The 27359-nt window shown below is 42.1% G+C and overlaps 1 protein-coding gene across 4 annotated transcripts in view; it reads right to left on the bottom strand.

Annotated features, from left to right (window-relative positions):
• BEND7 (BEN domain containing 7) overlaps positions 1 to 24404 on the bottom strand; it is a 58917-nt gene extending 34513 nt beyond the window's left edge. For all 4 annotated transcript variants that reach the window (XM_030566520.1, XM_030566613.1, XM_030566706.1 and 1 more), the window contains exons 1-5: positions 24056 to 24404; positions 20340 to 20423; positions 12925 to 13224; positions 4629 to 4751; positions 986 to 1251 (exon numbers count right to left, since the gene is read on the bottom strand). In XM_030566520.1, coding sequence (XP_030422380.1) covers positions 986 to 1251; positions 4629 to 4751; positions 12925 to 13224; positions 20340 to 20423; positions 24056 to 24116 — 834 coding nt within the window. In that variant the 5' untranslated portion in view covers positions 24117 to 24404. The remainder of the gene's footprint in view (positions 1 to 985; positions 1252 to 4628; positions 4752 to 12924; positions 13225 to 20339; positions 20424 to 24055) is intronic.
• Positions 24405 to 27359: the final 2955 nt, after the last annotated feature.

Here is a 27359-nt window from a genome sequence, read left to right as displayed (position 1 = left end):
CTGTAATCTAATTAGTGGTGTAGCTTGCATCTATATAATTGAATTATCATGACTGCTCTTTTTTATTATTAGTTTGCACTTCTAGAAAGGTACAACATTATCTACAGGATTCTTTTCATTTACGCTCATTGATACAAAATTCAACTATGTTCTTCTAGCTCACTGTACTTAGGAAATTGGAAACTGCCTTCTCAAAATTAAAAATATATTAAAGACATTAATGATCAGTTTATTCATCAGTGAACTTTTCAGACATCACTCATCTGATCATTAAACAAAGCCAATCAACCACCCCTATGGTCACCAGATAGACACTTCATTAATCAATGCCACCTGCAACCTTCCAATGCCCCAGTCATATACTCTAATAGCTGTTAATTCTAATCCTGCAACTAGATCTGCCTGGGCAGCCTCTTGCACTCGTACAGAGCCCCACTGACTTCAACAGCAGGACGAAGGCCTTTACCTGGATACAACAGGGATGAAAGTCAAATACCCCAATCATGCAAAGATTTACACACAAACTTTATTCATGCGAGCAGTCCCCCTGAAGCCAACAGAATTATTCAAGTGTGTAAAATTAAGTAAATAAATATGTTTTTTCAGGAGCAAAGCTTAGGTGGGGAATAATTACATTAGTTAAGAAAGGCTAGGGCTGGGAATTCCTTATACAGCTCCTTGCAGGGGCTCCTGGACTTACTTTGGCCCTGGGTAGCATGGCAGATGGGGACAGTAAGTTTATTTTTCAGGAACAAACAGAGCTCCTGATCCCTGCAGAGGACCTAAAGAGTGGTTTCTATGAGGTCAGGAAAAGAGAATATAAGGTTTTGGAAGCAGCACTCCCCTTTCATGACTCCAAACCCAAATCCCCACTTTTTTTGAGTTGGAAGAAACAATATAGCCTCAAGCAGACTTCAACACTGATCCCTAAGTTATAGTGCTGTAAAGTTCTCTGGCATTTTATGCAACTGAAATATCAACTTACATCTGAGGAAGATGATTCAAGAATGATACCAAATCCTGAAACATGGGTCTCTGGCTTTAGCGTATGTTCAGCTGCTTGCAGGCTGGATCTTTCAGAGTTTGCTGACAGTTTCTTTTCCTTCTCTACCGTGCTGGGCTTCTTATTCACAGTAATGGGCTCAAGAGTCTTTTGGGGCAATTTTTTCTTTTTATTTCTCTTTCTTGATATTGTTGACTTCTGTGCACAGATCAGGGGGATCGGAGGCTGCTGTCTGTTTTGGGTGCCAACTGAAGGGGGAAAAAAAAGCTGTGAAAATACTTATAGAACATATATATACTGCAGGTTAAACGTAGTTATTAACTTGCTGTTTTCATCCTGTCGCTAAGCAGCACTATTTACAATACAGTTTGTGCATATGAAGCATTCATATTTTCTCAGGTTTGCATAATTAACCCTTAATATTGAAAAAAGGACTTGAACAATGATTACAGCTGTGTAAAATTGTATATCCTCTGACGTTATCAAAGATCTTATGGTCTTTCAATATCTTTTACTGACATAAATAAGAAAACTCTAGATGCATTACCAATCATGCTCTTTTCTAAAGAAAATTGGCTCAAAAAGAACATTTAAAAACTAGTTTATCAAGAATTAGTAAAAAAATACTTAACAGTTTAATTTCTACATTCTGGGAAAGTTACCTGGACTTCATACCAGTTGTGGGGTTTTTTGGAAGCCTAATGGGTCTTATTTCTCACAGATATTAATGTTTTATATTTATACAGCATCTTTCAAGGACACATAAGTGCTTTACAAATTAAGGCCCTACTCCTGCAATCAGATCTGTCTGGACTGACTTTATGAAGATGTAAAGGTCCAGCCACATGGATCAGATTGCAGAATCAGGGCTAAATAATCAGTATCAAGCAGCAAAGGGCTTGTCTACACTTGAAACGCTGCAGCAGCACAGCTGCAGCAGCACTTCGGTGTATACTCTACCTACTCCAATGGGAGGGGTTCTCCCATCTCATAGACTTTAAGGCCAGAAGGAACCATTGTGATCATCTAGTCTGACTTCCTGCATATCACAGGGCACAGAACCTCACACACTCTCTCTTATAATAGACCCAGACCTCTTGGCTGACTTTCTGAAGACTCCAAATCATGATTTAAAGACTTTAAGTTACAGAGAATCCACCATTTACTCTAGTTCAAACCAACAAGTGACCCCAGCCGCACGCTGCAAAAGAAGGTGAAAGCCCCCCAGCATCTCTGCCAATCTGACCTGGGGGAAAATCCTTCCCAACTCGAAATACAGCGATCAGTTTTAGACCCCGAGCAAGCTGGTGGGTCTCACTGACCAGACACCTGGGAAAGAATTCTCTGTGGTAACCCAGAGCCCTCCCCATCTAGCGTCCCATCTCCAGCCACTGGAGATACTTGCTACTAGCAGCCACAGATGGGCCACATGCCATTGTAGACAATCTCATACCACCATCCCCTCCATAGACTTATCAAGCTCAGTCTGGAAAGTTCAGTCTGGTTTCCCCCCACCCCCACCCCCCCACTGTATCCCTTGGAAGACTGTCCCAGAACTTCACTCCTCTGATCGTTAGAAACCGTAGTCTAATTTCAACCCTAAACTTGTTGATGACCAGTTTATATCCATTTGTTCTTGAGCCAACACTGGCCCTTAATGGAAACAACTCCTCTCCCTCCCTGGTGTTTATCCCTCTGCTGTCTTTATAGAGAACAATTATGTTTCCTGTCAGCGTAGGTAATCCACCTCCCTGAGAGGTGGTAGCTAGGTTGACAGAAGAATTCTTCCATTGATCTAGCACTGTCTACACTGGGTGTTAGATTAGTTTAACTACATCACTCAAGGGTGTGGATTTTTCACTCCATAGCGACTGAAGTTGTGTCAATGTAACTTTTTAATGTAGAACCTTATTTTTTTTCATGGGCAATTGAAAGCTCCATTGAAAATGCTACAGCTTTCAGGGAACTGCAAACTGCCATCCTCTACAAAGGTTTCTTAATAGGAACCACATTCACAGTGGTATTTACTTAATGGATTTTGGAGAGGTTTCTGGCAATGTTTACGAGGGCTGCAATTTGTATATTATCATTTAAATAGGAAGGTGCTTAACTATCAGAATAAATCCTTATGCTTTTGTGTACATATTTATATTTTAGGTGCAATTTTTTTTTCTTTTAAGTAACAAGAGTGTCAAACAAGTGTCTACATACCACAAACTATAAATTATTACCCAAAGCCTTTCATCAAGAGGTCCATTAATTTACGAACTTATTTACGTTACAGATACACAGCATGGAAAGAGAAACACTCCTGTTATCCTAGATTCCAGTTTTTATTGCAGAAGGTCTAGTCCTGCATTTTGTATCCACAAGTCATCCTTACTGATGCAAATAATCGCCCTGAAATCAATGTAACTACTTGTGTAAAGGGGATTTCTCATATGCATCTAGGACCCTCACACTTCTTTGAAACCTAAACATCTTTACTCACAATAGCTGACACATTACAATACTTGTCTCATCTATCCTTAGCTCATAGTAACATTTCAAGTATGATACTGTATGAACAGAAGCACCTTCTTTTGTCCTTTCAACTTTCACTGTATTTCAATTAAAAGACCTGCCTCCCCACAATTCTAACTGAGGGCTGTCATAGTTCACGTGACTGCTCCTGTGTTTCCCCCTCATGGTTCACCAAGGGCACCCACTTTCAGACTTCTGGTTTCCCAGCTGTCACCTCTCTTGGGCGGAGACCTACATTTCTCCTCCTCCTGGCTGGGTATTTCTAGGCTGCACAGTTCCCTGATTACATTGTGAATTCTCCAGCACGACAGATAGCCTACACAGGCCTGCTTTGCCGCCTTCTCAGAGATTATGAACAGCGTAACTAACTCCTTAGAGATGGGGAACCTGTTTAAATCCCTTCTCCCCATCAGGCGGACTGGGGAACTGAACCAGGGGCTCCCACATCCCAGATGAATATCCCAACTACTGAGCTAAAAGTTACAAAGGAGCTGCGGTTCCTCCTCCTTCTCCCCTTGTTCCAGGGCCATGTTATATGGCATTAGGTGCCTGCCTCACTTATTCCCATAAGAAACAACTCAAGGTGTCTAAGAGGGGTTCCCATTAGTGGATCACAAGCAGAGAGAGAGAGGCCTTTCTGCAGCCCAGACTTAGGCACATATCTTCATGAGAGAGGCAGAGTTTAGGACACACCCCTATGATTGGCATCTCCCCACTTGGCATGCGGACTTTTGTGAACTGCAGTCTCAGGTGCCTATCTCTTCCCATTTGTTGTATAGAGAGCCTAAGTGCCTAACTCAGGCTTTGTGGATCACATTGTTGTTCTAGTGATTTTCTAGGCATCTAAAAGTTAGGCATTGCAATGCTTAGCATAGCAACACCTAAGTCCCTTTGTGGATCTAAAACTTAGGTGCCTATGGGTCTTAATGGGCGCCTACGGCACCTCGGCACTTTTGAAAAATTGACCCCAAGGAGCAGAGACTTGAATCCTGGTCTCCCAAGCCACTGGACCATTCTTTGTAGTGAAAGCACCTGGAAATATCCTGACTAAAGATATCAGACACAGATTAAAGGAGTGTGAGAAAGAGAGAGATCATGGTACCTGCTTGAATCTGCATTAACTTTCTCATGATCTTCAGCTCTTGGAGAATGGCCTGCAAAGTTGACTGACAATTACAAGTACAACAGTTCGGTCCAACTGATGAACTGACCCCTGGATGTTCTCCTGAAGAAGAAATGAAATAAAATAATGATACAATCAAAAGAGCTGGATGGGATTTTGAAGCTAGCAATGTACGCTATTGGGAAATTGGACCCATGGAAAGCACAGCCAATAATTACCAAAACATTTGTTTTTGGGAGGAGAGGGCTATTGGGTTTTATCCAGTTACCAGTATATGTGCTTACATACTCGGGGCGACGTGGTGTTATAGGGGTTGGTGAGGACTGCACAAAAGCGTGAACACAATGCGCTCTCACAGCAGGGCTCTCTATCGTCAGGCTAGTTCATCTCAGATAACAATAGCTCCAAATCTCATTATAGATGTACTCACTTTATCATGCACAAAAAAACCCATCTCTAGAACAGCCCTACAAAGAATGGGTAGCCCGTCTGTGTAATAAAGGTTTATATTATACATTAAAAAAGGGCCTACCAATTCTAAAATAGGATGTTACCTACATATGTTGCTTTATAACACGAAGAACTGAGAATAAAAATCAGATCCTCTGGTCACAGAATCACAGAAATTACTGATGGGAAAGAACCATCAGCAAGAAAATCTACATAATCTGCTCCATCCTTCTGACAGTAGAGGTTTGTTTCCTACAGAACATTTTCTCATGCTGTGTCCCAGGAGATAATGTTCGCACAACTCCCCTTGGGAGACAATTCAACAATTCAATAGATTCCTTTGTCCAGAATTTCCTACTGATATTTCAGCCTGATTTTCCTTTTCTTAATTTCATTCTTTTACCTCTAGTTCTACCCCCCTGAAAAAACCTTAACTCTGCTTCAGTCTCCAGACTGTTCTTGTCTTTCACATACTTGGAGGTCTTGAAAAGGGGTGACTCCCACAAGCTCAAAGAGCTGGCACCTTCCTCTGCTAGCTGTATCTTGTGCTACAGAATCTAAAGTTTTTGTTATAAAAGAATTAAGTTTCTAGCCTTTAAAGGTGCAAAGAAAACCTTCAAAATACAAATAGAATATCAACTGCTGCAAAGGTATCTGTCTGAACCTCTAACCAGACATGAACTGCCCCTATTCATTTCAATGACCATTAATACTGAAGACTAATGACGATTATTTAAATTGGTAACTATTTTACTGTTTTGCAAAGCACAAAAGAGGGATGATCCTATTATGAAGATCTGAACAACCTAATACAAGTATCAGAGGTCTAGCCGTGTTAGTCTGGATCTGTAAAAGCAGCAAAGAATCCAGACGTTTTGGAGCATGAGCTTTTGTGGGTGAATGCATCCGACGAACTGGGTATTCACCCATGAAAGCTCATGCTCCAAAACGTCTGTTAGTCTATAAGGTGCCACAGGATTCTTTGCAACCTAATACAAGTCATTTCATTTTTGTATCACAGGTGTGCGAACCTTTGGAGAGTACTATTGTTTATTTTTTCCCAACTTGACTAGTAGAGTTATCGTTTGCCCTTTAGTTATCACTTAGCAAACTCTAAGGATACGTCTACAGTAGAGAGCTTACAGCGGCACAGCTGCACTGATGCAGCTGTGCCGCTGTAAGATCTCTCGTGTAGCTGCTCTAAGCCAATGGGAAAGACCACTCCTGGTGACATAATGATACCACCCACAATGAGCAGCGGTAGCTGAGTCAGTGAAAGAAGCTCCCCTGCCGACATACTGCTGTCCACACTGGCACTTATGTTAGTGTAACTTATGTTGCTCAGGGGAATGTCTTTTTTTCACACCCCTGAGCGACAAGTTTTGCCAAGTGGAAGTACAGACAAATAATTAACTCATTTAATCTTCTCTCAGAAGTCCCTCCAGCCTCAATTATTTTTGTCGCTCTTCTTAGAACTCCCTCCTATTTGTTAATAACTTTCTAGTTTCAGCTTGTACCTTCTGGATCAGCTCCTCAGCTAGTGTAAACTGGCATAGCTCCACTGGTTTCAATGGAGTCATGCTAATTTATAATGAATGAGCATCTTCCACATTTCACCCAATCCCTGGAAAACCATGCCTGATGTGACCCAACATGTTTTACTCCTCTCTTCCTTCACATCTCTCCTAAGAGCGTCTTCTTCCAAAAGTCCTGTAAGCACTAGCCCTTCCCACAGAGAAATATTGGCAAACTAAACAACTGAATCTCCCACTGTCCCACCAAAAAAATCAAAATAAAGACTAGGAATCAAAGATTAATGGAAAATTTAATTCTTCAATCACACTGCTTTATGTGACATCCCCATAGATCAGACTGGGGCGAAAATAAGTAGTGGTAATTCTCCCAAGAGCCTCCCCATTTGTGGTACCAAAGTGAAATGTCATTCACAGTATATTGCACAGAACTTCACAATATGACCCTTCCTCTCCTTTCTTACATATTTTGATTGCCATCAGCAAAGTAATTAAGAATGCTACCATTTAAAATTCTCTCCCTGGGAATTTACTGTTAACACTACATTGAGATGAATGGGGCACCTCACACTTCTGAGACCTTCTGTTTCAGGCACTCTGTGAATTTAGTGAACACAACTGCACCAGTTACACTTGAGTCATATTTTATGGTTTTGTTTGCAATCTTAAAAGGTAGCAACTTGCTTTTTCTTTTTTTTCAAATAAAAAAAGTGATTCCGAAGACTAGGAAGGCAGTCTCAATTAAAAAACAACAAAACTAACAACAAAAAGGGAGTTACTGATCTGGCATAAGCCCAAGTTTGACCCCATCTCTCATCCTTCCTTTGTACATGGCCTATTCAGACTTACAACTGGTTTACACTACCTGGTTAGGTCGACGTAAACTGCCTTGCATCGATCTAGTTGTGGAAATGTCTTCACTTAAATCTGGCTCCTTCCAATGTAAGTGCCTCTGCACATCAGGGGTCGGCAACCTTTGGAAAGTGGTGTGCCAAGTCTTCATTAATGTAAGGTTTCGTGTGCCAAAGTGGCAGCACGGGTGGCAGACAGAACCCCAGGACAGAAGTGGGCTGAGCGGGGCTGGCGGCTGGGACCCTGGCTGGCAAGGGGCCGGCAGCCGGAACCCTGGACTGGAAGCGGGCTGAGTAGCTCATCCTGCTACTGGTCTGGGTTCCATAATCCAGTCCGGCAGTGGGCTGAGTGGGGCCACTAAAAACTTTTGACATTCACAGATGCTTAACCCTCCCCCATGACGAAGACAAAAGTTCTGCCACAGCAAGCAGCAGTGAAAACAGCTCATTGTCAGCAGGAGCGGTCTCCTGACGACAATGTGAACCCTGCTCATAGGGAGTGGAATTATTTTGTCAGCAAAAGTGCTGACAAACAGCATTTACACTGCCCGACTTTTAGCGACATGGATGTATCACTAGAAGCTGTGCAGTGTAGACAAAGCCTTATTGTCAGTAAAAGATTAGGTTCAAGGCAGCTTCCAAATGCGTATGTGCTTGGTATAAAAATTCAGCAGCAACACCACCACTCCCTGCCGCCTCTAGCAAGGCAAATAGCTATACTTAGGCCTGGTCTACACTACGCGTTTAAACCAATTTTAGCAGCATTAAACTGATTTAACGCTGTACCCGTCCACACTACGAGGCCCTTTATATCGATATAAAGGGCTCTTTAAATTGGTTTCTGTACTCTTCCCCGACGAGAGGAGTAGCGCTAAAATTGGTATTACCATATCGGATTAGGGTTAGTGTGGCCGCAAATCAACGGTATTGGCCTCCGGGCGGTATCCCACAGTGCACCACTGTGACTGCTCTGGACAGCAATCTCAACTCGGATGCAGTGGCCAGGTAAACAGGAAAAGCCCCACGAAATTTTCATTTTCATTTCCTGTTTGCTCAGCAAGGAGCTCTGATCAGCATGGGTGGCAATGCAGTCCCAAATCCAAAAAGAGCTCCAGCATGGACCGTACGGGAGATACTGGATCTGATCACTGTATGGGGAAACAAATCTGTTCTATCAGAGCTCCGTTACAGAAGACGAAATGCCAAAGCGTTTGAAAAAAAAATCTACAGGCTACACAGTGCTGTCTGCGTGACAAGCGTAACGGGAAGCCAGAGACTCAAATGGACTCTCATGAAGGGAGGGAGGGGGTACTGAGGACTCCAGCTATCCCACAGTTCCCAGCAGTCTCCAAAAAGTATTTGCATTCTTGGCTGAGCTCCCAATGCCTGTAGGTTCAAACACATTGTCCAGTGTGGTTCAGGGTATAGCTTGTCAATTTACTCCCTCCCCACACCACGTGAAAGAAAAGGGAAATAAATCGTTTCTTGACTTTTTTCAATGTCACCCTACGTCTACTGAATTCTGGTGGTAGACGCGATGCTGCAGTAGTGAAGAGCAGTATCCGCTCCTCTCCCCTCCCCCGTGGCAGACGGTACAATATGACTGCTAGCCGTCGTCACCATCAGCCCGTGCTTGATAACTGCTGAATACCCTTGGCTGGCCTCAGCGGTGCCTGGGTAAAAATAGGAATGATTCCTGGTCATTCCCAGTAGATGGGACAGAACGGCTGGTAACCATCCTCATCATAGCAACTGGGTGCTGAGCTCCATCAGCCCCCTCCCTTTCCTGTGTAAAGAAAAGATTCTGTATTGCCTGGACTATCACAGCAGCGGCATGCTGGGCTCCTCTCCCCCGCACCGCTTAATGTCCTGCCTGGACTGTCATAGCACCGGGAGGCTGCCTCCCTCTCATTTTATCTCACTGACAAGTCACTGTTTCTTATTCCTGCATTCTTTATAACTTCATGACACAAATGGGGGGGGACACTGCCACGGTAGCCCAGGAAGGTTAGGGGAGGAGGGAAGCAACGGGTGGGGTTGTTGCAGGGGCACCCCCCGTGAATGGCATGTAGCTCATCATTTCTGCAGGATCTGACACAGAGCAGCTGTGCTCTCTGATACACTGGTTCTCTAGTACACTAGCCCCATATTCTAGGCAGGACTGACTCTATTTTTAGAAACCACAGAAGAGGGATTGACTCGGGGAGTCATTCCCAGTTTTGCTTTTGCACCCCCGGCCGATCTCAGCCAGGGGCACCCATGATAGCAGCAGACAGTACAGAAGGACAGAAAACCGTCATCTCATTGCCAAATTACACCGGCAGCAGACGGTACAGACTGACTGGTAACCATCTCTGCTATCATGCAAAAGCAAATGAATGCTGCTGTGTAGCGCTGGAGTATTGCCTCTGTCCGCGGCAACCAGTACACATACGGTGATGTAAAAAAAAAAGAAAAGAAAAAAAAAAAAGCTGAATGGGCTCCATGGTTGCAGTGCTATGGCGTCTGCCAGGGCAATCCAGGGAAAAAGAGGGAAAAAGGGCGCGAAATGATTGTCTGCCGTTGCTTTCCCGGAGGAAGGAATGACTGACGACATTTACCCAGAACCACCCGCGACAATGATTTTTGCCCCATCAGCCACTGGGCTTTCAACCCAGAATTTTAAGGGACGGGGGAGACTGCGGGAACTATGGGATAGCTATGGAATAGCTACCCACAGTGCAACGCTCCGGAAATTGACGCTAGCCTCGGACCATGGACGCACACTGCCGAATTAATGTGCTTAGTGTGGCCGCGTGCACTCGACTTTACACAACCTGTTTTATAAAACCGGTTTATGTAAAATCGGAATTATCCTATAGTGTAGATGTACCCTGAGTGTCTGACAAAAAGTAAGTCAGTTATATTATCAACAATAACGAAAAAATCCCAGTCACCCCTCCCTCTGGGCTTTTCGAGGTCATCCTATCTGCTCTATCTTTGAACAATAAGCTCCTTGGGACAGGCTCAGTCTTACTTTCTCACTTGTTTGGGCACCCAGCAAATTGCAGGAGCTTAGCAAATAATATTTCAAAGAGCAGATATTTTCAGATTTTGCATATTTGTCTCTAGAACATAGAAACTTTGACTAAGCAAACACTGCCAGTAAATACCTGTTAATCTTTCCTGTTACAGATATAATACATTCTTAATGAAGGCACAGAGGCCCTAACTGAAAACCAAAGGGTCTGTTTTCCCATTGAGGTATGTGGGATTTACATTATAATTCCCATTAGCATTGATAGAAATTACCCATGTAAATCTACCATATGTATTGTAAATGGGAAAAGACACCACCAGTATTTCAAATCAAAGCAGATTTCTGCCAACTTCATACATATTCATAAGGTGTTTTTATTTTTCTTCCATCATCTCTCTTCCAATCAGTTACAACAGTGGAGTAAGAAACATCTTGTAGAATGGTCTCAATCATTGTTCCAAGCACTACCTTTATCATTTTTAGAGGACAAATGCAACTCTTTTCTACTTGTTATAAATCAATTTTTAATTTTAAAAAGAGAGCAGACTTTTTATTTTTATGGAGTAGTCTTTAAAGACCCATCTCCCTCCATTCTGGAGGCAAGCCAGCATGTGAATTTGACACTGGCTTGTATGACGGAAGAGACACAGATACATTGCTTGGTGATTCTCTCTGCATAATCAGCAAGTACCCCAGGATGGTTCTCTATAAATGGATCCGCGGATAGTAAATCATGTTGGTGTAACAACATTACTACACTAACAAATTTATTCTTGAAAAGCACTTAGTACAATTCATCAAAAACAATTTGAGCGTAACCAAAAAGCAATTAAGATGGCACATTGCTGCCAGATCCTCTAAAGAATCAGAGAAATTAAAAAAAAAAAAAAAAAAAGAAAAATCTCAAAAAAATAATTTTGGCCCAGATTCTGTAAACATTTCATTTACATGCATAAGTGTTTGCAGGATTGGAATGTTAAGCCAGATCCCTGTGCCAGACAGACCTCCACTAAAATCAGTGGGGCACTAACTGAACATAGGAATATGTCCATCCTGGTCCGCTTGTAGGATTAGTGCCTTAAGGCTTTACCTAAGCAAAGCTCCCACTGGCTTCAGTGGTGCAGAATCAGCCCCTTGCTTTACAATTGTCATTATTTCTTTCCTTTGGTTACAATAATTCCTGCACCCACTTCACCTTTTTCTTCCACACGTGTCTGTGCTGTCTTCTACACTTGGAACTCCCACCCTATCCCCTTGCACGCATCCTCCATTCATTCAAATCTCTCCTTAAAAAACAAAACCCTGTGAGGCCCATAAACCCTAAATTACTCTATCTCTGAAATATACTGTCACACTGAAACAAACAAATCCACAAAACCTGAGTTACTGTAACACCATCCTCTAAATCTCCCAATACATGTGAGTCCAATCATTGTCTATACAGGGACATAGCCAATCCAGGAGGACTGAAACCTAAGCTTCTGAGTGCAGGGATAGTACTTTCTCTTGTACAGCATAGGGAACAACAACAGTAATCATTTCTGCATCTGCTACAAATGATGAATACACGTGTGTCCTTATAAGACACACAGCAGATATCGTTCTATGGCAATTATTAATATCTCTGGGGACAACTGTAATTTAGTTGACAATGTTTTTGGATAGAAGCTCACAACTGCCATTTAAAATTTTGATAAACAAGATTTCGGAATTGAGGCAGGTTTTATATTAGAAATTTGGAATTTAGGTTCAATGTCAGGGAAATTTCTCAGACAGAGAGATCTTGCAGATTACGGAAGAATCTTCCCAAAGGAGTAGAGAAAGCTATTTGTGATATTTAAAAGCACTGGAACATCCACCTCAGGGAACAAGCCTACATTGGAAGCGGGATGGACAACATGCTCCAGATTCCATCACAATTTATCCCTAACGGTCCTATAAGAACAAAAGCCTACGTGTGCCCTATGTTGAAAAAACTGGCATTTTAGATGACAGCTAAAATGGTATTTCATATCTGGATGTACAAAGTAATTTAAGTCCAATTCTGCCACCTGTACTCACGCAGACTTGGATTTTACTCACAAGCAGTCCTCTGACCTCATTGTGCTACTGATTTCATTGTGCTACTCATTGTGAGTATGAGCGACAAAATCTGGCCCTTAAGGCGCTATGAATTCAGTAACAATGGTTTTAATAAGTACAGAAATAAAGTCTACAGAATAAAATATTAATATTATGCACCACCACTAGGAATCCACTTTAAAACTTAAGGCCTATGGGAGCAGCATGCACCAGGCCCACACCCACAGTCTTTCAAGGTGATAACTATAATAACGTATTTATAGCTAATAAAATTATCTGAACACAGGTAGATATATAGTATAGTAAAAAACAGTATTTGGAATAGCTAATTTAGATCATACCATTGGATCCTACAGTTCTTGTTTCATTTTGGAAGCTTTTAGACCGAGTCCCATATTGCCCTGAAAAATGGCTAGCTTGAGATGATACTTCATTCCATGCACCATTCTGAGAAGGAAGGAGGCTCGCCTGGGAGTCCGCCAGGGCAGTCAGGCGCTGGGCCCATGCTAGATCTAAATCCTGGGGTTCTTCCTTCAGTTTTTCTCCTTCTTTGCCAACTCGCTGATAGATTCTTCCAGTGCTGTCATTCAGCAATCTTCTCATCCCTGTAATTTGTTTTTTAATTTCCCGGCTTTCATCTCCTAATGAAAACAGAGCCACAGTTATCACTGTAAATCAGCAAAAATGGTAATGGGTAGAGATTAGTGATTTTAGATGCCAATAAGAGTTTCTAGTTGCTGGACTACAAACAACAAATAAATAAAAATAAAAGACATACTCGAGTGGTAGTTATGTATTCTGCCATGCTTTAATATGGCAGTAGTTGGGATATCCATGGTTAAAAAACCCTCTCATCTTGACTTTCTTAATACTGTTTTTAAAGCTCTTACAAAGACCATACCATGGTTTTTAAAGCTCTTACGTATACCATACCATGGTGTTTGCTCTTTTCTGTTGAAGGAAACAACAATGGGTACAGCTGTTTCAAATACACTATTATTTTATGAGCCTAATCCTATTCAGACATTGACATCAATGGGAGTTTCACCTGAGTTAAAGAGTGCAGGATCAGACTGTAAAAAGAGGAGCCAGATACCTATTAAGGGACAGACCCAACTCCCGTTGAAATCAACAACATAGCTCCCATTGATTTTAATTGGAAAAGGATCAGTCCCTTGGTCGTCGGAATTTCATCATAATGGGATACATAGAAATAAATTTAAAAACAGCTAATATATGTACAGCCTTATATAGCCAAACTTCTGGATGCCTTAAAATGCAGATTATATGAGAAAAAAGAAAATATGTAAAAGAAAAATGTAAGTGTTTCAAATAAATGCAGCACATTTAAATAATAACAATTACATACTTAATGCTCTCAGCACCATTTAAGAATTAATTTTATGTATGAAACTACTGATTGCACAATGAATATATATGTTTTGGGCAGACGGTAGCTATTTTTCTCATTAAAGTAGGCACTACATTTCATTAGTAATAAGGAAATATTCATAACTACTTCTGAAATAAGAAGCTTCTATTTTTTACTGGTAATAGAAAAAAAATCAAATATCACAAGCAAGAGGAATAATGAAGATCAAGAAACTGATTAAATCAATCCTCCTCTTAGAATACATTTAAGACTGTGCTACTTGGCATCATCTGTTCTTCAGAAAAGATTTCAATTTCCATTCTTACATACCACCCCAAAAAAAGGCATTTTAAGGAAAAATAGCTGTACAAAACAGATTTTGGGAAATGTATAATGGATCCAATTCAGCAAGGTCCTTAAACACATGCACAACTTCAGGAACATGAACAGCCAGTCTCAACAACTTCAGTGAGACTATTCATGAAAATTAGACTGTTGTGATGCCTAAAATACTTGATAACAGTTAGGCAGTTGAGAACACAGCACATCTAATTGACCAGCATGGTCTCATTGTTTCCTTGTATTCCTCCGTCTGTACCCATTTGCTGTCTCTTGTCTTACAGATTGTAAAATCTTTGGGGTAGGGACTGTCTTTTTGTTGTGGCTGTAGAACATATTCTGGGGGGAATTCTGCACCACTGCACAATGCAGAATTTTGCAGAAATTAACATTGCGCATGCAGAATTTACTTTTCCCCACAGAAAGGGGTTGCAGTGCTGCTAATGGCCACTAGAGGCTGCTGGACTTGGAAGAGCCCAGCTTGCACATCGAAGACACTGCGGGGGGAGGAGATGGAGCTAGAGCTAGCTGCAGTTCCCAGCATGCCCTGAGCAGGGTCAGCACAACCCATTAGGCGACCTAGGCGGTCGCCTAGTGCACTAACATTTTGGGGCGCGGGGGGGATGTCACCATGGCAGCTGGATGTTCGGCCGCCGCGGCAGTTGTCATTATTTCGGGGGCAGGACTTTCCGCCGCCTCTGTCGGGGGCTGGACCTTCTGCCGCCTAGGACGCCACAAAGGCTGCCAGCGCTCCTGGCCCTGAGGGAAAGGAGAGGACGGCATGCAGGAAACTCTGTGCAAGCCTGAGACTGAGCATCAGGCAGTTTCTCCCTCTTGGATCCCAGGGCTCTGGAGAGAGGAGGGGGACAGGTGTCTGGGCAAGGGGGGGCCCGCAGCTGGGCTCTGGGGAGGAGGAGGTTCGGGTGTATTGGCAACAGGTGGGCTCTGAGAAGAAGGGGTTGTGGGTGTCTGGTCCCCTGGCTGGGAGGAATGTGACAGAGAAACAGGAACTGGGTTGTCATAGGGGTTTCTTTAACTCTCCACTCCTGGGGGAATTTTTGTGCGTGTCTGTATTGTTACAGACATATTTGCTGATAGGTATTTTGAAATAAATTACCAAAATAATTGACACTGGCATGATTATGTAGTGTTATTTTGACAAACAAAATTTGCAGAATTTTAAAATATTCTGTACAGAATTTAATTTTTTGGCACAGAAATTTTATTTTTTTGGAGAAGATTGCCTCCAGGAGTAACAACACTTAGCGCAATGGGGTCCTGGTCCATGACTGGGGATCCTAGGTGAGCCAATAATACAAATAATAATAGCTATGTGCTTTGATACCTTGCTGAACTGGATCCTATTTTTTTTTAAACTAATATACAATATAGTCTGTAACTGTGCATCCTGCAACCCAGTGTGCCAATAGACCAGCTATGTTGAAGCAGAGCTTTGGTCATGAGTGGAGAATAAACATGGGAGGACAGCTGCAAAATCTATCTCCAGAGAATCACTGCATCTCCCATCTAACTTAGCTTCAACATTGCCATGTCTGGCTCTGCTCCACCACAGAGCTGTGCGTAGAAGTGGCAAAATCTAGCCCTATTTTAATATATCACAAGCATTTTTCAAGAGAAATGTTCATAACCAAGGTGTATGACAAAACATACTTATTATTTCTTGTTCAACTATAACTCTTCTATGCCAAAGCGTAACTAATTTGTAATTTTCAAGTGGCCTAACTTCAAGGTGTCTTAATAAAGCTCAGATACTACTTATTCTGAGGAATGGATGTGCTCTCTTTAAAATAATGTTGAACTGTTTACTTAATGAGTGAGAATTTATGTACAGAATTTACAATATATTGCTTTGAGAATCATCAAAATACTTCAAATTAAAACAAGTACAAACTGAATTCTCCCACTGACAAATGCATGTGTGCTTCCAGGTGCTAAATATTTAACTGTATTAAGTAAAACAACAGCATATTTATAGCAACTTGAATTAATGAAACACCACTGGTAAAGTTGTAATGTAATGCCTAAACCCCTACTTCACCAGTATGTTTTCACTAGTTTTCTTTATTGTTATACTTTACCTGTATGTAGTATGTTGTCTAAATACAGGTCATTGTGTACTTTTCATATAATTTCACGGCCTGTTTTTATCACAGTGGTACATAGAATTACATAATTTTGCTATCCCACGTTGTGAAAAAAATTATATGATTATACTGTAGTAGCTAAGAAATGGTATGTGATCATGAAATGAAAATCTCTCTTGAAATACAAGCATAGGTTCAAGAGGGAAGAGTTAAAATTACACGTTCATCCTTTGCTTTGGCATTTCCTGATAAGTGCATAAATTAAACAAATAACCTTAATGTTCCCTTAGCGCAGTTTAATTTAACTTCTCATTTTTTATTTTAAATAAAAAGTAGGAAATATTTAAAAAATAAAACTGACTATATCTTTTACTTTACACAGCTTCAAAGTTTTGCTCAATTACAAATAATCGCAAGAGAGCATTCAAGTTCTTCCATTCAGAACATCACCAGAATGTTGCCTTCCTGGACAAAGGCCAGCAAAACCCAGCTGCTGTATTTGAAGAATTTACACAGACCAATTCAAAGCACTTCAAGGGACCAGGGAATTTAAAGCACACAACTACACACATGTGCATGCCCAGTGCATCCTTTCTTATGTGCATTGCTAATAAGCCAGCCAAAACTCTCATACGCAGGCTATATGATTTACAAACACTTGGTCAAAAGAAAGTGAATTTCTCCTGGCACAAAAACATGCAACCCTTCTCTGCAAGGACTATTTCCATACCAAAACACAACTTTCAAACTTCAGCAGTTTCTGCTGTAATCCTCTTCAGACGTCACCAAATTATGGTTTTGAAATAGAGACAATTATGAAGGCCAGTCAGTAGAAAAGGTGGGACTAGGACTGCCAGCCTCATCCCTCCCTGCTCTATGCACATTTCCCTAGATTCAGGAAGTATTTTGGCTGAGAAAATAGAGGCAGGAGGGAGATCCTTTTTATCAGATCAGGTTTTCTAAAACAACGGAAAAGTTGTCCTAGCTACTTTGTAGTTATCTGCTATTAGCCATTTTGCTTTATATCTAAATTATGCACATCTGGTATAGCAACATTCCCTCATTGTACACTTTGGCCCCAGTCCTGCAAGGACATGGGACAACCCCTGAGCCCATGTGGAACCCCAGTGAAGTTAACAAAGGTCCACATGGGTGCAGACATCCATCTCAGCAGCGCAATTTACAGGATCAGGTTCTTAGGGTCAGATTCTCCATCCGTGGGGTTTTGCTATTGACTTAAATTGGAGGAGGAGTTAGCCCTGGATGAGCTTAGCAAAGGGTGGGCGGGGGGTGGGGGGAAGCATCCTTTACTGTGTGTGCTTGGTATAAGATTTTCAAAAGCTTATAATCAGTTAGATCAAAAACATTTTCCCCTGGAGCAGGGCTGCTGTACTTTCATGCTTACAACTATTAAACTACAGCTAGATGTTTCAGCTGGAGGGTTGTTCAATATATAGCTAAATTAACAGGGTTGCATGCATTTTTTTAAATGAAGAGTGTACTTCAAATCCAGCCCCCACTAGGAATTCTAGGAACCATTAAGAAAAGGATAGATAATAAGGCAGATAATACCATATTGCCTCTATATAAATCCATGGTACGCCCACATCTTGAATACTGTGTGAAGATGTGGTCGCCCCATCTCAAAAAAGATTTATTTGAATTGGAAAAGGTTCAGAAAAGAGCAACAAAAATGATTAGAGGTATGGAACAGATTCCATATGAGGAGAGATTAATAAGACTGGGACTTTCAGCTTGGAAAAGAGATGATTAAGGAGTCATACGATTGAGGTCTATAAAATCTTGAGTAGTGTGGAGAAAGTAAATAAGGAAGTGTTATTTACTCCTTCTCATAACACAAGAACTAGGGGTTACCAAATGAAATTAAGAGGTAGCAGGTTTAAAACAAACAAAAGGAAGTATTTCTTCATACAACGCACAGTCTGTGGAACCCTTTGCCAGAGGATGTTGTGAAGGCTAAGACCATAACAGAGTTCAAAAAAGAACTAGGTAAGTTTATGTAGGATAGGTTCACCAATGGCTATTAGCCAGGATGCGCAAAGATGGTGCCCCTAGCCTTTGTTTGCCAAAAGCTGGGAATGGGCGAGGGGATGGATCACTTGATGATTACCTGTTCTGTTCATTCCCCCTGGGGCACCTGGCATTGGCCACTGTTGGAAGGCAGGATACTGGGCTAGATGGACCTTTGGTCTGACCCAGTACGGTCGTTCTTATTTGAAAACACAGCTATATATAAGAAACCCTTTTGCAAGTTTAACTATAGTAGCTGCTGACAAAAAAATCATACCTGGATATAATTCTATTAAAACTAACAAGTAATTTCACAGACTTATGTAAAGTCAACTTTTTCTGTATGAATAAATTGCGGAGGATATTATTCCTGGAACAGAATATATTCTTGGAATTACTGAGTAATTTATGCACTGTTCCACCGTTCCAAGTACATGTTATTTATTTTATCATGACAAAATAAAGTTATTAATCTGCTGACTTCCATTTTAACAACGTGAAATGCTGTAAAATGCACAGACACTTGCATTACAGTACATTTCAGTTCCACTTTATATCAGCCATAAACATCTCTGTTTTGGACACCTCTTCAAAACAAATGCACACAGCATACTGTATGTGGCATTCGATTTTATGAAACTATAAAAGTTCTTCACTGTTAATTACAGAGACAAATATCTCATCACACATTTGGCTACCAGGATAATAATTAGATTTCCACATTAACCTTTCAAAGACAAAGCATGAATTTTAAGTCAAAAGCACTGTAAAAAGACTTAGATAGGAGGTATCTTACATTATTAACATTTCTGTGAAGATAATAAAATACAAAGACTGAAGAAAACAAATTGTGTATGCAATCAACTTTTTAAAAGACATTGTGTCTATATGTAATAGTATTGTCTGCATGATACAGTGGTACAATCCTCTCATGGACTTGCATGCTCATCTCTGAGCTAACATTTTTGTGCTAAAACAGACATGCTGCCAGACAATTATGGGGCTTCACTGAATCAAACATCAGACCCAGAGCCTGAGCCTGACAACCTTTACTCATGTGAATTTAATGGGACTATTCAGGATCAGAGATACTGGATTTGTTTTCAAATCCAACTTGCATTGATGTCAACTGAAAGACTCATATTGACTTCTCTGGGAGGTGGAGCAGGCCTTTAATGAGGTGATGTCTTGAGTATCTTCGAGTCCATGGGTTAAGACACTTAGCTCTTTTCTGCAGAGGCTCAGAGCCTCTCAAGATCAGACTTTAGATAAGACAGGAGTGAAAATGTAAAAGGAAGACTACACAGCCACAAAAATGACGAGCGGCTCGGTGATAACCAGTTCTATCAAGTTGTAGTTAAAGCCGACTATATATTACATCTCTGTTTTCTTTACACATTGTTGACTGTTGATTTAATTCAATTTTGCGATGGCAGTATTAGCAGCCAGGCTACAGAGGTGAAAGGACATTACATTAAGACATTACATTAATCCTCTGTCCCACCCAGGGCAGAAGCAACACCAAACAAATAGCAGCTTCCTGGAAATTGAATTTCTGTTATCCAGATGTCAAAGATGTAATACCCCAATTACACAAACTATTGCCAGTGAAGCATGCTAGTGAATATGCAATGTAAATGGGGTGAACAGAGAGCTGCAAAAATGCCCAGTCAGCATCTGGCTCTGAGAGTGAGTGATAATTAGCACTCTGTGTAGATTCTAATAAACATGTATGTCTGAAACTACAACTTTTAGCAATGTTAATAAAAGGATACATTAGCAATCTGTAAAATAAAAAGGTCTTGAAGAGAATGTCATATTAAACAATGGCATACAGCTCTTTGCACTACCCCCTAATTGCAAATGGCTACACTGTGTTGCTCGTAAATTAATTGACAAAAGAACATACCTAAAAAAACCGATTGTGTTTCTTTGGTCTCCCCATTAACATCATTGCTGTAGTCAGAGATCTTATATACCTCGTGATGATAATCTGGAATGAAAAAGGATAAAAAAAAAGAGAGAGCTCAAGCGATCTGGAAAAAATGAACGCTGAAGACATTGCTATGGCTTTACTACATCATTTATCAATATATCTGCAATTTATTCCATGTACATCAAATTAACCACAAAAAATGTGCTCTGTATCAGCACTTCCTAAAAAAAACTTTGCTCACACTGAAGAGAACTGAAATATTGCACTGATTTTAGGGACAAGCTACGCCTGGCATAAATTACTATGTGCCTTTTCACAGTAAATTATTTCACCAGATGCCTATTACCTGAAATTTTGCCTTACAGATGGAATGCAAATATATAATGTAAATGAAAACTTTACCCTCTTATAGGCCAAGGGTAACTTTCACACTTTATCTCAAAACAAAATTAATTAGTGATATACATTACGGGATAAATTTTTAGCTCTGGGACCTGATCCTGTGCCACTGATGTCATTTGGTCATTGAATTCCTGTGGGACCAGATTTGGGCGCTATATATGGATACTGACTCATGGCAATTGATTTCCACAGCCATCATAAAAACACTGGATTTTCTATTTCAAATTAAATGCTACTTGGATAAACAGTCTGAGCTCTGACCACGGGTGTGCATTTAGTAAGAACAACTACATTCTCTACATGCAAATCAGAAGAGAGTAGCATTTACAACTGGGAATACTAGGAGACAGCACACCAGGATTCTATTTCTGACTCTGCTACTGACAAACCTGATAGTGACCATGACCTTGGGAAAATCACTTTGGACTGAATAATAAGGTACTAAGCAATTCTTGTGAGATATTGCACACTCTCAATTCCTGCTGACTTTAACAAGACTTGAGCATGCTCAGCACCTCACCAGAACTGGGTTCTTGAATTCCATGTGTCTCAGTTTCTCCCTCTGTAAAGTGTTTTTGATAACATTCACTTGCTTCATAAAGGTGTTGTGAGACTCCCTTAATTAATGGGTGGGAAAGTGCTTTGAGATAGTCAGAAAAATGGCACAACAGAAGCAAGGAGTATTATGTTCACTCCTTTTATGAGAAAGGCACCTGCCTCTCTGACAGAATAATCAGGTCCAAAATATAAAGATCCCCTAATATACGGACTTTATTGTTACTTATTATTTGTAAAGCACTATTAGTGTGACCACCTCAAAAAAAAAAACAAAAAAAAACCCGACTCTCCAGCAGGAAATCAAAACCACACATAATACAGCAACCTGACAGACAGACAGAAGGGAAGGATGAGGATTGTGAACATAAGGAAGGAAAGGTGAAGAAGTGAGTGATGATAGGTAAGTCAGAAGAAATGAGGTTTGGTTTTGGTTTTTTTGGACAGGGGCAGATAGATGGATGAAGGAGAATTAAGTTGCACAGCACATGGGACCAAAGATAAAGTTCCAGGCACAGAGGTGGGAAAAGTTAAGTCTCTTTTGTGATAAATATAAAAAGAGGATTTACCAGAATCTGATACATTATTCACTTTTTCCTATATTTTGATATCTCATGGTGAAGATTGTCAAAATCTGGGCAAAAGTGTGTAATAATGTTTAAGAACTATAGTAAGGGGCAGATTCACAATGTTTAGAGAAACAGATTGCATTCTATCTCATCTCCAGTTAGATATGGTACTCTTCACTGTTTCTTAACTGTTGTATGAAAGTTACTGCATTTCACCCAGAGATGGTTGCATTCGAGGTATACACAATTTTATGTATACAGTAGTCTGAATTAGTTCATTATGATGATAAAGTGCTTTGAGATTTTGTGGGATGGGACAGGCTACAGTAAACATAACAATAGTTTACATAATATAAGTCAATATAACAGTGGGTGTCTCCCTTAGTCCTTTCTTCTGCCTGCGATGTTGTAGTCCAGGGCCTATGAAATCCCTATCAATTTCCTCACAGTAAACACTAAACTATGAAATTACTGAATGACTCAAGCAGGAAACACTGGCTGAGTAGCAGGGAGACACCTATTTATACATCATTATCTTGGTAATCAACTTGCATAGGAAATCGCGGGGGTGTACATTAAAGCTGAATCTCACTTGGTTAAAATACAATCTTCATCTTCTCCATTCTCCCAGAATCAAAATATAACTTTTTCAGAAATTGTGTTTAGTGTGGTTGGTCTCTTTAAATTTCTGTAACCAGAGGGGTTCTCAGACAAACCCAAAAAAATCCTAAATTTTCACTAGTGAATTCTTAGCTAATCTATGATTTAAAGTTAAAAGTATTATTCAAAAAATTATCTACATTACAAATGACACCTTAAGACTGAATGTTTGTAAAATATTAATTTACTTTTGACTGTGTTATTCGTCACTTCTTAGTTTTCTCAACTTGCAAATACAAACAACTAATCAGTTTCACTTTCAGATCCTCATAATCTGGCACAATTCAGCAATGCTTATATTATAAGCAATGCAAGAGAATATATAATTGTTAATAAAACCTGTTTCCTTTGGATCGTTAAACCCCAGATATTTGGCCAGCAGAAATGTGTTTGCAAATGCTTGTTTTTACAAAACCTATAGTAGGTTTCTGGACAATTTTGACCTGACAGTATTCTTTTAGATTAAAAAAGTATGTTATGAGCAATGCTCAAGATTCTACTGTAACATTAAAATGAAAATATTTAATTGTTCAATATTTCCTCATAGTGAGGTTATTTTCGTTCTTAAATTCCTTTGCTTCCCCTTTTATTTTACTCTAACGTTGACTGAAGAGGGATGCCTAAATATACTAAGTGCAAACCCGTCACATTACAAAAAAAAGTGTGACATTACACCAAAGAAGTCACTTGCCTTGAACTTAGCATGCAGGACACACACAGCATTCCATGGAGATATTTCAGTTCAATACTTTAAAACACGGAAGTCAAATCAATGAGAGTAAAAGATCTAATCAACTGGAGTAGCAGTACCTACCCCCACCAAACTAAAACGCTAAGGCTGTAAAGTCCACCTATGAAAATGACCACCAGCGACTGTATCTTATTTTTTCAGAGGTCGAAATAGAGAGGTCTGGTTTTTTCCCCCGACATAAATCCAAGTATTTTCTTAACCGTTCCTTTTAAAACACCCTCTTCTTTTCGCAAAGCAAACACACCGAGCGAACAAGTTACATGCCAGGAATTCTTCCTTACCCATGTACAATTAATTAGCTGCGTTGATTTTTTTTTAAAGCAACCTCTTTTCGGTTTTTTCTTTGAAATACGTGTATGTACGCAATCAACAGGGTGGAAAAAAAGCACACAGGAGTTGAATACCGAAAGGGTTCTCTGTTCCCCAAGTACCATTATTTTGATAATTTCCTGACTCGCTTTTTTTGGTTGACTGAGTTTACAAGGAAATTGCGATCCAACTTTATTGTGGATAACATCTGCCTTGAAAACCATGCCCTCGCTGGGGAAGAGGTTTTTCAAAACAAATCCAAGGAGTTCAATAATAAACAAGAGAAGGCAGGAAGACACTGAAGGAGGCAGAGGGAAGGGAGAAGCACACATTTCATAACATCCTGCTCTTCTCCTTTGATACACCTTGAGCCTAAAGTCCTTTCGAGAGACAAATAAGCAAAAAGTCACACACCAAGCCACCCCCCGCCCGCCCCACTTTACCTTGGTTGATCAGTTTAAAGCTTTGGGATTTCCTGCTCCTCTTCCTCTCAGTAAACTCCATGGTGTGGGCAGGGGGAGGAAGAAAGGAAGGAGAAAGGGGATGGCACAGAGCGAGTTGGAGGCTGAACAGCCACCCAGCCGCAGGACCAAGGTCCCTCCCTTTAATCAGCAAAAATAAACCGGGGCTGGGAGATTTCACTTCCAACTGCGGATCGGCGGCGATCTGGGACAAGTTGGCTCCGGGCTCCCCCTCGGATCCAACCCCAAACTTTGCGGGGGGCTGCTCGCCCGGCGCCGGGGAAGCCCTGGCTGTGGAGCCGGCCGGGCCGCCACCGGGGAGCCGCCGAGGGAAGCGCTCCGCGGCTGGCGTGTGTAGCTACCACAGCGGCGCCCGGGACCCCGCTGCCACCTGCTGGGGGAAGCCTGCGCGCACCACAGCGCGCCCCGTGGTGGCTGAGGGAGCCTGGCCCGCAGGCCGCCACCCCGAGGCCGGCCCGCAGCCCCACGCCACGCCGAGGCGGCGGCGGCGGCAGCGGGCCCCAAGGGAGCTGGGAGGAGCTGGGGAGCGGGAGAGCGGTTTCAGCCTCATGGTCGTGAAGGAAGAAGACGGGGGGGTGATTCTGCACCACCCCCTCTTCTGCCGGCCCGGGGGGAGGGAGGGGGGTGGCTCGGGGTCTGGTTATGGCAGGGGGAGGGGAACGCAGGGGCGGCGCCATTTTGTGCCCCCCCCCCGTCCCCAGTGCAGTCCCTTCACGCGCAGGGGCTGGCTCCCACTACCGCCTCCTAGAGCCGCGGGTGCCCCCCGGCTGAGGCACCGGCTGGGGGCCCCGCAGGGCGCTCGGGGGCAGCCAGCGCCTCTGTTCATCCCGCACTGGGTGACAGCGGGGCAGGCTGGTGGCATTGCCCCTCCCCCAGTCCCCAAGGGTGCACCCCCCCCAGCCGGGCCTGGAGCGAGCCAGGGCCACTTTCTCTCCAGTGCAGGGGGTGCTGCTTGCTGGGCACACATGGGGCCACATCCCAGCCTCCTGCCGTGCAAGGGGAGCGCTGGCCTGCAGTGGAGCTCCCAAGGGGGTTGGGCCCAGAGAGGAAGAGGCAGACTCAGCTCTCAAGCAGCCTTCACTGGGGGGTCAGCTCCTGCCTGAGGCTTCCTCCCCCCAGCAGCTCTCCCCCCATGCCCAGGGCTCTGCTCAAGGAAGGATTTGTCACGTAAGCAAAGGTCAGGCCCTGGGTCAGACAAAGGCAGCACCTTGCAGACTAGCAGAATACTTGACACCGGCTTCAATTAAAAGCAAAGAAAAAAGGTGGATGATTCTGCCTGGTTTTCCTTTAGGCCTGGTCTGCACGCAGTGTTTGTACCAAAACAACTGTTTCAGTTGGGGTGGAATTTTTAACCAGAATATTTATACTGCTACCCTAGTGTGGCTACAACTATGCCAGTATAGAGGTGCCTTATGCTGGCATAGCTGGATCCACCCTGGGGGTTAAACCACTTTTAAGTGCGTTAGGCCTGGTTTACACTACAAGGTTAGGATGACAAGCTGCCTTGCATCAAACTAGCTGTGGAAATGTTCTTCACTTAAATTTGGCTTCTGCTGATGTAAATGCCTCTCTACACCCATTTTGCAGAGGAGTATCTGTGTTAGTCTGTATCCACAAAAACAACAAGGAGTCATGTCACACTTTAAAGACTAACATTTATTTGGGCATAAGCTTTCGTGGGTAAAACCCCGACTTCTTCAGGTGCATGGAATGAAAATTACAGATGCAGGCATAAATATACTGACACATGAAGAGAAGGAAGTTACCTTATAAGTGGAGATCCACTTTGTGGACACTACAGTGCACATAAACACCACCCTATACCGGAAACCTACTGATCACTATACTTATCTGCATGCCTCCAGCTTCCATCCAGGACACCACATGATCCATTGTCTGCAGCCAAGCCCTTAGATACAACCAACTTGCTCCAATCCCTCAGACAGAGATAAACACCTACTTTATCAAGCATTCTTAAAACTACAATACCCACCTGGGGAAGTGAGGAAACAGATTGACAGAGCAAGATGGGTACTCAGAAGTCACCTATTACAGGACAGGCCCAACAAGGAAAATAACAGAACACCACCGGCCATCACATACAGCCCCCAGTTAAAACCTCTCCAACACATCATCAACGGTCTACAACTTATCCTGAAAAACGATCCCTCACTCTCACAGACCTTTAGAGGCAGGCCAGTCCTCGCTTACAGAGAGCTCCCCAACCTGAAGCAAATACTCATCAGCAACTACACACCACACCACAGAAACACTAACCCAGGAACCAATCCTTGTAACAAACCCGTTGCCTACTCTGTCCCCATATCTATTCTAGCAACGCCATCAGAGGAGCCAACCGCATGAGGCACTCCATCAGGGGCTCATTCACCTGCACATCTACTAATGTGATATATGCCATCATGTGCCAGCAATACCCCTCTGTCATGTACATTGGTCATACCAGACAGTCTCTATGTAAAAGAATAAAGGGACACAAATCAGACATCAGGAATGGTAACATAGAAAAGCCAGAAGGAGAATACTTCAATCTCCCTGGACATTCTATAACAAATTTAAAAGTAGCCATGCTTCAACAAAAAACCTTCAAAAACAGATTTCAAAAAGAAACTGCAGAGCTACAATTCATTTGCAGATTTAACACTATTAATTTGGGCTTGGATAGGGACTGGGAGTGGCTGGCTCACCATAAAACCAATTTTCCCTCTCTTGGTATTGACACCTCCTCATCAGTTATTGAGAGTGGACCACATCCACCCTGATTGAACTGGCCCTGTCAACACTGTTTCTCTGCCTGTAAGGTAACTCCCATCTCTTCATGTGCCAGTATATTTATGCCTGTATCTGCAATTTTCACTCCATGCATCTGAAGAAGTGGGGTGTTTTACCCATGAAAGCTTATGCCCAGATAAATCTGTTAGTCTTTAAGGTGCCTGTCATGATATAATTCCCCACTCTGAACCTTAGCGTCCAAAAGATGGGGTACCAGCATGAATTCCTCTAAGCTCAATTACCAGCTTAGTACTTGTAGCGCTGCCACCAACCAGGAATTCCAGTGCCTGGTACACTCTGGTCCCCCCAAAACCTTGCCCGGGGACCCCCAAGACCCAGTCCCTCTGGATCTTAACACAAGGAAAGTAAACCCTTTCCCTCACCGTTGCCTCTCCCAGGCTTCCCCTCCCTGGGTTACCCTGGAAGATCACTGTGATTCAAACTCCTTGAATATTTAAACAGAGAGGAAAATCCA

The sequence above is a fragment of the Gopherus evgoodei genome, chromosome 1 (genome assembly GCF_007399415.2).
Source record: "Gopherus evgoodei ecotype Sinaloan lineage chromosome 1, rGopEvg1_v1.p, whole genome shotgun sequence".
In the NCBI taxonomy this organism is placed as follows: Eukaryota; Metazoa; Chordata; order Testudines; family Testudinidae; genus Gopherus; species Gopherus evgoodei.
The sequence above is the reverse complement of the archived record's forward strand: the minus strand, read 5'-3'. Positions and strand labels throughout refer to the sequence as shown.